Source organism: Balaenoptera musculus, chromosome 9 (assembly GCF_009873245.2).
Source record: "Balaenoptera musculus isolate JJ_BM4_2016_0621 chromosome 9, mBalMus1.pri.v3, whole genome shotgun sequence".
NCBI lineage: Eukaryota > Metazoa > Chordata > Mammalia > Artiodactyla > Balaenopteridae > Balaenoptera > Balaenoptera musculus.
This window is the reverse complement of record NC_045793.1, coordinates 349,517-363,631: the sequence shown is the minus strand read 5'-3', so window position 1 is coordinate 363,631 and position 14,115 is coordinate 349,517. Positions and strand designations below refer to the sequence as shown.

General features: G+C 43.6%; 1 protein-coding gene across 7 annotated transcripts in view; it reads right to left on the bottom strand.

Moving 5' to 3' along the window:
• ESYT2 (extended synaptotagmin 2) overlaps positions 1-14,115 on the bottom strand; it is a 75,467-nt gene that overhangs the window by 41,995 nt on the left and 19,357 nt on the right. For all 7 annotated transcript variants that reach the window (XM_036864096.1, XM_036864094.1, XM_036864098.1 and 4 more), the window contains exons 2-4: positions 5,918-5,959; positions 4,937-5,071; positions 2,493-2,569 (exon numbers count right to left, since the gene is read on the bottom strand). In XM_036864096.1, the coding sequence (XP_036719991.1) occupies positions 2,493-2,569; positions 4,937-5,071; positions 5,918-5,959 (254 nt within the window). The remainder of the gene's footprint in view (positions 1-2,492; positions 2,570-4,936; positions 5,072-5,917; positions 5,960-14,115) is intronic.

Here is a 14,115-nt window from a genome sequence, read left to right as displayed (position 1 = left end):
TTTGCAGTAGTTCCAAATATGTTAAAGATGCAGAGTTTTCCGTATTACATCATCACAACATTCTATGCTCCCTTCTAGAATAAAGGTAATTGGTACTGACGGTTCACTTACTATATTAACACACTTTAGAAACTCAAAGACGACATGATAAAATAAAATGATCCTTAGCCAAAACAACAAACCAAACCCCGCGGGGCCGTGTGTCAGTCAGCAGCTCAGCAGCGGCGTGCACACAGCTGCGCCGGGGCATCAGGGAAAGCCAGAATCTTGGCAGTCAATAAGACACCAAAAAAAAAAAAAGAAAAAAAGCCTCACGAACAGTGAAGACAAGAGCCAGAGAAAACCTCTCTACCACGCAGGCAAGGCACCTGGCAGACCCCTAAGTAATTTTTTTCCCAAGTATTTTTTATTGTGGTAAAATATACATAAAATTACCATCTCAACCATTTTTACGTGCACGGCTCAGTGGCATTAAGCACATTCAGATTATTGTGCAACCATCACTTCCAGAACTCTCTGCATCTTGCAAAACTGAAATTCTATACCCGTTAAACAGTGACTTCTGATCCCGCCTCCCCCAGCCCCCTGCAGCCTTCATCCTACTTTCTGTCTCTGTGAATCTGACTCCTCTGGGGGCCTCACATGAGTGGAATCAGACAGGATTTGTCTTTTCGTGACTATCCTATTCCATTTAGCATAATGTCCTCAAGGTTCATCCCTGTTGTAGCAGGATGGACATTACACACTGCAGGATTTCCTTCTTTATAAAGGCTGAATGATATACTCCACTGTATGTACATAACACACCTTGCTTACCCATTCAACAGTCAATGAACACCTGGGTTGCTTCCATGTTTTAGCTATTGGGAATACAGCTGCTATGAACACAAGTGTACAAATACCTCTTTGAGACCTTGTTTTCAATTCTTTTGGGTATGTACCCAGAAATGGAAGTGCTGAGTCATGCAGTAATTGTTTAATTTTTTGAGGAACAACTATTCTGTTTCCATAGCAACCGTACCTTTTACATTCCCGCCATCAGTGCACAGGGGTTCCAATTTCTGCACATCCTCACTAATCTGTTTTCTGATAGGTGCCATCCTGATGGGTGTGAGGCGGTATCTCACTGTGGTCTGGATTTGCTTCTCCCTGATTAATAGTGATGTTGAGCACCCTTTCATGTGCCTGTGTCCACTTGTGTATTTGGAGAAATGTCTATTCAAGTCCTTTGCTCATTTGGAGAAATGTCTATTCAAGTCCTTTGCTCATTTCTGAATCAGGTTATTTGTTTTTTTGTTGCTGTTGAGTTGTAGGAGTTCCTTATACATTCTGGATCTCAATCCCTTATCAGATATATGATTATATGGATTACACTGCTTCTACAGATTGCTTTTAGTGTTGACTTTTAACAATATTAAGTCTTCCAAACCACAAACATGGGATGTATCTCTATGTATTTATGTCTTCTTTAATTTCTTACAGCAATGTTCTGTAGTTTTCATTGTACAAGTCTTCCACCTCCTTGGTTAAGTTAATTTCTAAGTATTTTATTCTTTCTGTTTCTATTGTAAATGAAATTGTTTTCTTAATTTCCTTTTTGGATTGCTCGTTGTTAATGTATAGAATGCAACTGATTTTTTTTTTGCATTGATTTTGTATCCTTCTACTTTGCTAAATTCATTTACTAGTTCTAAAAGCTTTTTGTGGAATCTTTCAGGTTTTCTACATAGATCATATTACCTGTGTACAAAGATAATTTTACTTCCTCCTTTCCAACTTGTATGCCATTCACTTCGTTTTCTTCATACCTAATTGCTCTAAAAGAACTTCCAGTACCATGTTGAACAGATGTGGTGAAAGCAGGCATCCCTGTCTTGTTCCTGATCTCAGAGGAAAAGGTTTCAGTCTTTCACCACTGAGCATGCCACTTGCTGGGAATATATGCCTTTTATTATGCTGAAGTAGTTTCTGTCTGTTTCCTGTTTAAGTGTTTTTATCATGAAAGTGTGTTGAATTTCACCAAATGCTTTTTCTGCATCAACTTAGATAATCATGCAGGGTTTTTTTTTCCCCTTCATTCTGTTTATGTGGGGCATTACACTGATCACTTTTCTTATGTTGAACCATCCTTGTATCCCAGGAATAAATCCCACTTGGTCACGGTGTATAATCCTTTTACTATGTTGCTGAATTCAGTTTGCTAGCACTTTCTTGAGGATTGTGGCATCAATGTTCACAAGGGACATGGGTCTGTCGTTTTCTTTTCTTGTAGTGCCTTTACTTTCTTTTATTTAACATGTTTTATGAATGATAGCAATTATCTAGGCTACCAGGAACTAAAACCAGAAAGTAAATAAATTTAGGTCTTCAACAAGAAGTTAGTCCAATTCCATCAAACAGCAGGTAAGAAATGTGCTCATTATATCCTCCACCTTATGGGTACAGCTAAGTGACATCACACATCATTAACTATGACATAAATACAAACTTACCTAATCTGAAGGTCCAAAATAATTTGCCTTTTGTCCACATTTTCAGTATACACCTTAACACCATTGATCCTGAGGGGCTGAAACAAGAACTGGCTTACTTAAAACGTAGGAAGGGTGAAAGAAAACCAAGCCCTGTGACATGGCAGAGCTGAGACAACGAGCTTCAGCATCAGGCCACAGGAGTGAAAACTCTGCTTCACAATGTACTAGCTGTTTCACCTCCAGCAAGTTGTTAAACCTCTGTCCCTCAGCGCCCTCATCTGTAAAATACGGTCAGGAGGGCAGCTCCACATGGGCGACAGTGAGGCTACAGGACACAGGACCATGCGGGTCGAGGAGCACGGCCTGGCACAGCAGGTGCTCAGGGGCCACAGACGCAGCTCCGCTATGACCCAGCTTTGCTCCTTCCCAGGACCGTTGGGCCCTTGTCTCTTCCATGTGACTTTGACCCTTTCCCTCTACTCCATCCTTACTAATTGTTTAAAATATAACTTCCTTTCATTTTTTATGTCATAATTTTCCATTTCTTAAGATTTTAATACAAATGGGGTTTTTGAGTGAATCAAAAATACTAGCTATATTTTCAACACCTAATACATGCTACAAGGTCACAATCAAATGACTCTGTAAAAAGAAAAGGCAGACCTACAATAAATGCTACATTTCAACATCATGTCAAAACCTTTTTCCCATTAATTGATTTGAGACCCCTCCTAAGAAAGTTTTCACCATGACATCTGAGCATTAAAAACTCAAGCTGAAGAACGACCGGACCTCTGGAGTCTTATTGCTCACTCTGACAGTGTGGGTGTCCTGAAACCTTATTCCTCACCCAGCTGCAGGAGAAGCTCTAAGTGTACACTTCCTACCATCCCAGGTCCCGGGCTTTTCTGCTCGGGCTCTCCTGCCCCTCTCTTCTGTCCCTTCAATCAAACAGCCCGGGTCCTGTGTGCCCAAAAGAGGTCCATGCAGCCACGGCGACGCCAAGCTCCCCGAATGAACCCGCACTACTCTCTGCGTTCCTGCCGTCTCCTCTGATGATGATCTTACGTAGCATCAAACTGAAGCGCATGTGAAACAGGAACGTAATTCTTCCTGAGACAAACCCAGCTGGAGCGAGAATTCCAGATCTGCGCCAGCATGAGCTTACCTGACTCTGGGAGACACAAACGCCAGCCAGAGGGAGACAGTGACTGCAGGGCCGGAGGAGAGGGGCAGGCAGGGGAAGGACGCGCCGCAGAGACCTTACGCGGCTGTCGAGGCCTAAGCTAGTCACCGTCTGCCCTTCACAGTCACGTGCTTTCTAGCTCGTAGCTGTGTCTTCCCACCTGTCGTGACCGTTGGAGGTGACTGAGGTAAAGTGAAAATGAAAGGTAGTGTCCCATGGTGGTCCTGTGCTGGCCCAGTGTGCTCAAACAAAAGGATGCCCACACCCCGGCTTGCAGCGTGCTGCAGACGTCACAGTCAAGCGGGCAAACGGCCTGCACAACACAGCTCGGCAGGACACACACACCTGAGGCACCACAGAAGAGAAGGAGCATTCTCTGCCCACAGAAAATGGGCCTTGATGGGGAAAGGTGACTGACAGCCTGGGGAGTGTGGGATGGGAACGAGTCTGGGGGCAGTGACACGGATGGGGGTCAGATGGTCCTCAGCCACATTCACTGACACCCCAACAGGCTGAAGCACAGACATCGGGACGCAGTGCGTGGTGAGAGTGGGCTGTCGGGCTCTGCCCTGGTGTGTGAGTTTAAAAGTACCACTGAACTCCGAATTTTTATTAGGCAAAAAAACAATGTTACCTTGAAACTAATGCCATGTTATGTGTCAATTACACCTCAACAGAAAAAAATATTACCTTCAACTGTTGCTAATTATTGTAAACACTGACTTAAAAAAATAAAAAAGGAAACTTGCCCTTAATGGTGGTCTTGAGGCTTCCTAGCAGTGTTGGAATTCGTGACTTTCTTTTGTATATAATGTGAGTCCAACAACAAAGCCTACCTTTCCCTTCCCCTGTGTCACTACCGCCATGCCGCAAGCCCAGCACTGGAGCCTGGGCTGCTGTCGTAAACGCTGCGGTGGAGCGGGCGCCTCCAGCTTGTGTCAGTCTCATCATCCTTAGTGAGTTTACACGTCAAACTCCCTTTCCAGCAGGACGGACGGTAGAAGGTTGTACAAAGGTAATTCTAACAGGAGAACGTGGGGCAGAGACTCTCTGGGGCTGAGGGGACCTCCGACGGACCTGGACTGGCCGGAGACCACAGTGGACGAACGAGGCGAGGCCCCAACAGAGGAGGAGAGGGCCCCATGGGAGGCAGACCTGGGGAGGACCCGCACACACTGCCAGCCTTCCGCAAAGCAGCTTTCTCTAGAGACAGTCTCAGGCAGTTTACCATTCTTTTCAGTTGTGCACAGGTGAGAACACTTAAGAAGAAACAAACCTGCTGCCCCACGTCAACCCTCGTGAAGCTGAAGGTGCTGAGGTGGGTGTGTGCTCCCCGCACGGCCGGCTCTATGGTTTCTCGAAATAACTTCTCTATAAATTGGCAAATAAAAGGCCACATGTGTTTTACAGTCTGAAAAGGAGAAAGAGCTCAGGTTAAACAAGATGGTATAGTACTTAAGTCATCATGGAAAATTATGCTCCGATAGTTTACCAGAATTTTTGAAAAGCAAAAGGGGGGGGCCGTCCTTTTTGCTATGCACCTAAAATTTAAAAATGTATTACGACAGTAAACTATTGATTAACCAACCAATATGTTTCAGGAATTAGTTATTCTAGTTAAATATGCTGTTTAATCATATCAGCACATTTAATCATTGCTAAAAAGTCAGAAAATCCTGTGGTTTCAACTCACTGCTAAAAAACTTTCTAAAACTGTATCGTTCTCAACATTAATGAGTTTTCTTTAAGGATGGACTAACTTCTAGTGATTACTTTTTGGGTAATCATTATTCACATTAGTTTTTACTATATAACTCTAAGGATATATAAAATATAGAGATAAAAGAGATCTACTTCAAAGTATAATGATCTAAAAACATAACCTTTAAAAAAAAGATTATTATCTACCACTAGATTTCTTGGGAGTTATTTCCCTCTTCACAATAATGTTCCAAAATTTTCACTTATGACTATCATGAAAGAGATCTGAGCAGTAGCTGATCAGGAAAGAAGACACAGGGCCAAACATCCAACTATGAATATATCATTAACTTTCTCATGTCAAAGAAAGAGTCTGCACTGTTTAGAAAAGGAAAGTAATGTCTCAGTTATGACTGAGTTCTTCTGAGAGCAGAAGCCAGCCCGCTAGGTCCAAATGCGTTCACATACTGTCAGCATCCAAACCCCCAAATATGGAAATATGGCATGTCATCCTCTAATTCCCACTGATATCTGGTGTTCGGTATTCTTCTCTTACCTTATTTAGCCATTCTGCTCTTTCAGTGTCTGGAAAATGAACCTAAGAGAAAAACACACACACGACTTACAATCTCCTGACAACTCTCAGTAAAACGCCACGCAGGCCATTTAGTGTTCTTCTTGTATATCTACTGTTTGTATAATGCTGTTTAAGCCCGCCGCTGGGAAGCCCTACACAGAACCGCGCGGCCCTGGCTCTCCACGCTCTAAGGACACTCTGAAGCCCTTGCCCACCTTGCCGCCGGGCCGAGGGGCTCCCGGAGCGTGCAGTCTCAAGCTCCTCCTTCGCCACCAGCACGGCCCCTGCCTGCAGCACCTAGGCTCAGAGCCTCAGAAGCCCACCTTTCCCTCCCCTTCTGGCCCAAAGGAGCCGGCACAAATCTCTCCACACCATCTCCCAGATGAGGATTAGAATTCTAATGGTTCTCCATGATGGGGCCTGTATACTGGAGAAAATAAGCACAGAGGGAGGAAAAAACCTACTTGGTGTTAAAACAACCCCTGCAGAAAAAGGCTAAAGCTGTTTTGGACAGGGAGTCCTCCTCTGAGAAATGCTCCGTACTCCCCCACCCCTCGAAGAAAGAACACGCTGGCCACACTAACATCCTGAAAACTGCAGTTCTGGCACAGCTGCACGATGCATCTCAGGCAGGTCTGTACCGGTGACTGGGACAAGGTCTGGAACTGCCACACCTACCTTCCTAAGTAACACAGATACTGTAGCCAGTAAAAGACAAGCCCCACCCCATCCTCTTGGCTGAGAGGAGCTGGTCAGGGAATATTACTGTGGGGTGAGGTGTCCCCAAGAAGATGTCTCTTTGAGGACCAACTCCACTCTCAGGCTTGGCCTCTAAGCGCAAACCACGGAATGGGGCCAGAAGCAGCCAGGTCCTGGTTGGAGAGGCCACCGTCATCATGTCTGTTGTGGTCCCACAGCTTCACGGAGAGGCCACAGCACGTTCCACCTGCCCCACGTCCACGTGCCCGAGCAGACCTACTCCTTTACGCTGCAGGATGTGAAGCTTTTAATTTGCTTGAACCCGAGGGTGGGCTAGCATGACAAGTTAAGTTTTTCTAAATTAAGTTAGTTTGAATCCATCCTGGGACAAAACCCAATGGATAGCAACCTTCCAGAATGAAGAAAAGGCTCAAGAGTTGAGAAAGATGAGGCTCAAGAAGCAAAGACTCAGGAAAGGACTGCTGGCGAAGCTTGCCCAGATCTGGAGGCTATGCCACTGCAGAGGTTCGACCCGAAGGGAACTGGACTGCACTTTCCCCCCAAAAGGCAGGAGGCATTTGGGGCTAGGGGTGGGGGGAGCTGGAGGGCTTACCAGACTAGCTGGGCTAGGCCACAAGAGGATTAGATCATGGCATGAGGTGGCTGATGAGGGTGAGCTCTCTTCAAGGCCTTTCAGCTGAAAGGTTCAGAGGAGCAAAAGCGGAAGGAAGGTAGAGATGCCGAGGGAAGGCAGATGCCGAGGGATGGCCAACGGACAGATCGTAAATCTCCCCGGAACTAGGTTTCTGGAAGATCAATGAGGGCAATACGACTAAGCTACAAACTACACTTGTGTGAAATAATACAAGTAACTACCATTTACTGAGTATGAATTGCTATCTATGCAGCAGGTTCTGTGCTAAGCTAGTCACGCACATGGCATCTGAGTTAATTCTTACAACAAATCTACAAATTTGAACTATTACTACCCCAAATTTGCAGGGTAGCTACTAGTGACAGAACGGGGATGACAAACCAGACTGGTCTGCCCATGCTCTTGGCCACTTTGCTACTAAGGGACGTGGAAAGTGCGTGGAGCTCGCCGAGCCCTCAGGAGGACACACTCCGATCAGAGTAGAGTCTGAAACTCCGATTCCATGCCTTAAATGTACGAGGTCCTGAGTGCCAGCCAGAAGTAGAAAATTTCGTTTAATAGTGATTCGTCTATACTCCAGAGGTTACACAAATCCTGAAACAGCCGATGGCAAAGTTCAGCAAACACAATAGCAGTTCACAATAAAACACTGTTACCAGACCCAGTGTTCCACCCAAGACTAAGAAGAGAGTGATTTAAGACTGGTTTCACTCAACATTCAAACTCCTTCCTCGGAAAGAGCTAGTATCCATCAACACGAATTAATAATTAAGTAGCAATGACAAAATTCCATGTGCATCCAACCACCCTGCGACCCAGCAATTCCATTTCTGAGAATCTCTTCTAGAAAGATGATGCGTGCACAGCACTGCCCGTGGCAGCAGCGGCCAGGACCGCTGGGTGGAACAGACGCTGCACCCACACTCGAAGTGCTGCGCAGCTACAGGAGTGGGGAGGGGCTCCACAGCAGTGATTTCCAGAATTGTTTGAATACTTGCTGTGGAATAACTCCCAGGATTTATTTTTTAAGTGAAAGTACAAACGGAGAAAAGCAGGTACAACTGGCTACCATTCATCTCGGGGTGGGGCGGTAGTGGGGGGAATAATAAAAAATTTTTAATAAAAAATGAACAAAAATTTAAAACACTGTTGCCCGGGGAAGAAGGGGACAGGGTAGAAGAAACGAGCGCATGAGAAGAGCCCTAGGTGGAATCAAGCCCCCCAACCCTGCCCAGCCCCCAGTGCAGCCCCACTGGAGGGGACCCCGCTCTGCTCCTGTTTGGGAACACGCCCAGCCATCCTCACAGCCACCACCACGACCATGCAGACAGGCCTCGAGTTACACAACCATGGGCAGGGGCAGACCCTCACCTCCTGCCTCCAAGTCCAACTCTTAAAATCTCGGCACACTTAAGTGGCTCCTTTCTAATCTTCCCAGCATTGGAGAATTCCTATTGATACCAAACAAGTGATTTAATTTACCAACTGGGCCCATATTAGTCCCTCTCTCTTCCAGTCAGTACATCGTACCAAATTCATGTGTGCAAATACCATCAAATAAACTTCTACTTTCAATTAAAGCATTACAAGAAACTACTATGTTTGGTAATAGAAAACATTGCCAGACTTTCCAATTAATGAAAATTTATTAATAGAGGCCATATATTCTTAAAAATACTGTTATGTTTGTATGTGTGCATATAAACATATACTTTTATATGTTATACAAGTTTATAAATGTACAGAAAAAGTTTGCAAGAATACAAGGAGGGGGCTTCCCTGGTGGCACAGTGGTTACGAATCCACCTGCCAAGGCAGGGGACACAGGTTTGAGCTCTGGTCTGGGAAGATCCCACATGCCACGGAGCAACTAAGCCTGTGTGCCACAACTACTGAGCCTGCGCTCTAGAGCCCGCGAGCCACAACTACTGAACCCGCACTCTAGAGCCCGCGAGCCACAACTACTGAGCCCTGCGCGCCTAGAGCCCGTGCTCAGCAACAAGAGAAGCCACCGCAATGAGAAGCCCGAGCACTGCAACGAAGAGCAGCCCCCGCTCGCCGCAACTAGAGAAAGCCCGCGCGCAGCAACGAAGACCCAACGTGGCTAAAAATAAATAATTAACTTTAAAAAAAATACAAGGAGGGGAATGAGGCTTTTATATTTTCCTCTGTTTCTGTAGGTTTGAATTACTTGTAAGAAGCATAAACTACTTTTCTAGTTATTATTGTAATTTACGATTAAAACTAAGAATTTTCTAACACAGAAGTATACAATAAATGACTCTAAAATTATGTGACAATAGAATTTTCATAAACTACCTTTTAATTATATTAGAGAGAATGATACTTAGAAACAAGACGCTCTTATAACATAAGTAATCTACTCCAAATCTGATTTGAAAATTTTTTTTTCTGAATCATCAAGTTTTAAAGGTAAAGTACAACTATGTTGAAACAAACACTTTAATGGCCAAAAACAATAATGACTCCTGTAAAAAATATTCCAAAATGAAATATTCGCCTTCCCTAACAGTATTTGATTTCTCTAAATTCACCGGTATTTCTCAAGTTAGGTCTGCCAGTGCACCAGCAATTCCTATTCATCCTGTCACACCTCAGGCAAGACACACACCAGTCCCAGGAGTCACCTACATGTAATAATAGAGCTTCTCTACTCACCATCATACACCAGGACAGAAATACAATTCGCCTGCTGTGAATTCTGATTCTGTTACTGCATTTTCGTCACTGTGCTTTAATCTACCGCAAGCGTATAGATTGTTCTTTTTGAAAAACAGGCTGAAGGAGCCATTGTTCGAGCAGTTAGTGGGGTCTGGCTCTGTGCCCAGAGCCAGGGACATGACACGGAATTGGACGTGGTCCTGTCCTGGGGAGGCTCATGCTGGCGGTGGACGGGCATGGAGAGGTATGACCGCCAGCCTAGGAAGAAAGAACAGTGCGGGCTGGGGAGGGTCTGATGCTGCCTCCAGGAGTCCACGAGAGACTCAGGAAGACAGTACGTGAGATGGGTTTGAAAGGGTTAGCTGGGGTTGCCATGCAAAGAGAATACGCTAAGCAGAAATAATGGCGCATGCAAGTTACTCTGGCTGGATTAAGAGAAGGGAGGAATGGTAGATGCTGAAGCTGAGAACTCAGGTCAAAACCAGCCTGAAGTGCCTGCTGTGCCACGCAAAGGAGTGTGGATTTTGTTCTACTGGCAATGGGTCGACGCTGGAGTTTTCAGGAGGGAAATTATGTAAGATCAATATTTGAGGAAACGGATTCTGGAACTACCAGAGGAGAGGGCAGAGAAACCATCTGCACAAGTAGGCTTCCAGTACAAGTGAACTGGCTCACATCACTGAAGTTTATGTGAGATGAATTCTGAAAGTCAAGCCACCTCTTAGTGGAGAATCCCGGGACATTCAATAATTGAGGTTTTTAATTTGTAAGGGATGGTTTCAAAGTGCCAAAGAAAAAGAATGTATCAAAATTGAAGACAGTAAATCTGTTACCAAATTTTAAATCTGTTCACTAAGTCGAAAATCTGCTTCTCACTAATACATATTCATAAACACTTGTTTATGTTCCACAAAACAGAATTTAAAGTAGCAAAAACATCACAGAGAAAGGTAGAGATGTACAGGGAAAATAGAAAATGTGTTCCTAAGGCATACAGGAATGATGAACACATGTCATTCGGTTTCAAATCCAATTTTTCAGCTGAAAAACAAAACCTAAAAAACAAAACAACATCCAAAAAAAAAAAAAACCCCACTCAAATCTCCTCTACAAGTCTAATTATGAAACAAGTTTTCATATTTATTATTCATAGTATCTTTACAAACTAGAAATAACCATTGTATGAGTACTGAAATTTTGATTATTTTTAAGAGTTGACACTACCCAAGAAATCTTTTTTAATCTTTTCTTTAAAAAGAACAAAGGCATATTTTGGATTCTAATATGATATTGATATTATCAAAGTTGTTTAGAAAAAATAAACCAAATACAAAAGACAGAGCACTGACTGTGTGCCAGAACCCTACCTACAGACAATGTCTTGTTTAATCCTCACAACAACCTTGTCCACAGTTAATGCCCCACCTAACAGATGAGGAAACAGACTCACCCGAAGGATAATTTGTTAAAATCACAGGGGAATAAGTGAGCTAGAGGGAAGAGGCCCAGACCCACAGGGCTCTAAAGTCCTCCCTAAAGTATAAAACATGCAACAAATTTATACATAGCTAAAATTTTCTATTAAATCATATTTCACCCACTTTTGAACATGGGATAATGTTTAGAACTGAAGCTAAACAGAAGAACTGTCTTTCTTTAAACAGCATTCCCCTTGAAGACCCTGTTAATAGTCGGCACTTGTGCAGACGTCCGTGCTCAGTCCAAGGCAACTACACAAAGTGCAGTTGCAGGGAGTCCTGCTGAAATCCCACCACCACTAGTGGTGGTGAAACACGCAGTGTAAATTAACCCATTCCTTTATTTTAGAAATCTAAAATAAGGCGGTCAATGTCTGGGAAATACGAGTGAAGATAACATATCTATTTCACCTGAAGCATTACTGATTTAATGTCTTTAAGTAAAATACAAAAGATAATGGATAAAATGATCGTTTTAGAAACCAAATGCCATTAAACTTCAAATAGTAAACTGGCCAATCAAGTTCACTTGTTCATATTGTTCCTTATTCCAAGAAGGATTTGAGCTTTGCTCATTTCTACATTCCTTTAGGCAGTGTCTCAAAAAAACCAAAAACTAAAAAACCAACATCAAAAATCCCACCAAATTCCTACTTGGAGTAATGACTGGTCCCAGTGGCAGAATTCACTTCATCTGGGACAGCTGCTCAGAGTGTGCCCTGGAGCCCAGAAGAGGTCCCCGCTGGGCAGCCGGCCCTCCAGGCGCTACCTCACCGGTCACCCAGCACACCAGAGTGTCACCTGCTCTCGTCGATCCCCAAACACCAATCTTCCTGCAGTATGCAACGAGTTCTACCTAAGTCCACAAGCTGAAAAGATCTAAGCAGGAGTTTTGTTTTCCTGTCTAAAATTAACACTTACATCTTAAAAATAAGAATAGATGAGGCATGGCCAAGGAAGAATGGGCCAATTGAACCCCATCAACCCACACAACCATGAGAGATAAAAACTTGAAGCCACTAAAAAAAAAAAAAAAAAAAAAAGAATAGATGAGGCAAGACTAGGACAATCGAACCACAGGTTCTATGAAACCATGAGAAGCCTGTACTTTATCATCTCACAACAGAAACTGTTTTCAGGAAGCCTTTAAGCAATCAACACATATCTTCACCTGGAATTACACTGCAGTTTACTTAAACAGACCTGACTGCATTCAAAGAGTTCACAGGCTGGGGAGAGACTAACTAAAAATCTTCAAACGTTTAATGTTCCTTTGTCTGCATATGGATTAGTCTTAAAATCAATGCAAATGGGAAAGGAAAGACTCACAGACAATTAAAATTGCCCAGAAAAATTCAAAGCGAGTCCAAGTTTCCAACATATAGAAGGACTCCCTGGAGAACCCAGGATTTGGGAGCTGCTGTCAATGATGGGCAAAGAAGAGTCGTTCTCACTCTCTCGACCTTGGGTCAACCGGCCATCTACAGCTCTCTATGCCAGTGCTTTCCAATCACGACAGACACAGAAAACCATGTGTATACAGTCTGCTGAGATAAACTAGGGGGACCTGGGAGCATCTGCATGGGGCTTAGAGGAAAGCCCCTTACAATTTCTTCGTGCTATGTAATTATGACGGGAAAAAATCATTAGAAACACTAATAAATACTGACACTGGACAAGACTTCCAAATAAGAGGCTTTAAACAAAGTTGCAATGTTAAGCCACCAGCATCTTGCAGCATCCATGCTACCTCCTTGTGGCCCCGCAGTGGGGAGCTCTGGGCACTCCTCAAGGCTGGCTGGTGAGCATGTCAGGAGGAAACGACTCAAACGTAAACTGGCACCAACATAAATTTGTGCCCTCCGACCTTTTTACACTAACATTTCTTTACCCATTAAACCATCTCCATCTTTCCTTACAACCCCAATTCCAGTCTGTCACCTCCCACCTTCTCCAGAGATTCAGTATGCATGGAAATTGGAAAAATAGGATCAAGAAATCTTAATAGGATATGTTTTCTAAAATACTGGGATGCTTCCTCCTAATAGCTACTCTATAAAGAAGAAAGTATTCAAGGCTAAAAAGGTGAGAGAGGAACGTCTCTCTCAGAACCTCTATCAAATGGTAACAGTGTGGCCAAATTACTCCTTTGGATGGTAAAAAGAAATTGCACAAAATAACTGGATTTATCTATTTCTAGTGTACATAAAAAGTAGGCAATCAGTTAATTCACACAGTAAATATAGCAATTTATAATTTTCAACATCCACAGCGTTACAATTTTCCCAGTGGTTTGTTACCAGCTTTATGTAGACTTTGATTACTGTGTAACAGGGTGATCTGATACACCAAGAAGAACACTGTAGTACAAAGACATTAAAATAAAACTGGAAAAGTTTTAGGCCTTTGTTTAAGGCCTTTCCTACCAGGAAACACTTTCAAAATTCTCTCCAAGGTGCTTTTTCGTTCATGAGAAATTTCACTAGGGAGTCTGAAGAAGCACTACTGTTCCTGCCGTCTTTACCTGAACCCACAGGTAGGGAGTGACCGGACCTCTCCTACTTGCTCACTACAAACGACCAGAGTGAGGGTAAATTTGTTGCTTCTTCTGTCATTTCTAAGAACTGGCTGCTGACAAGAGGAAAGATGGCTGAAACCACAGT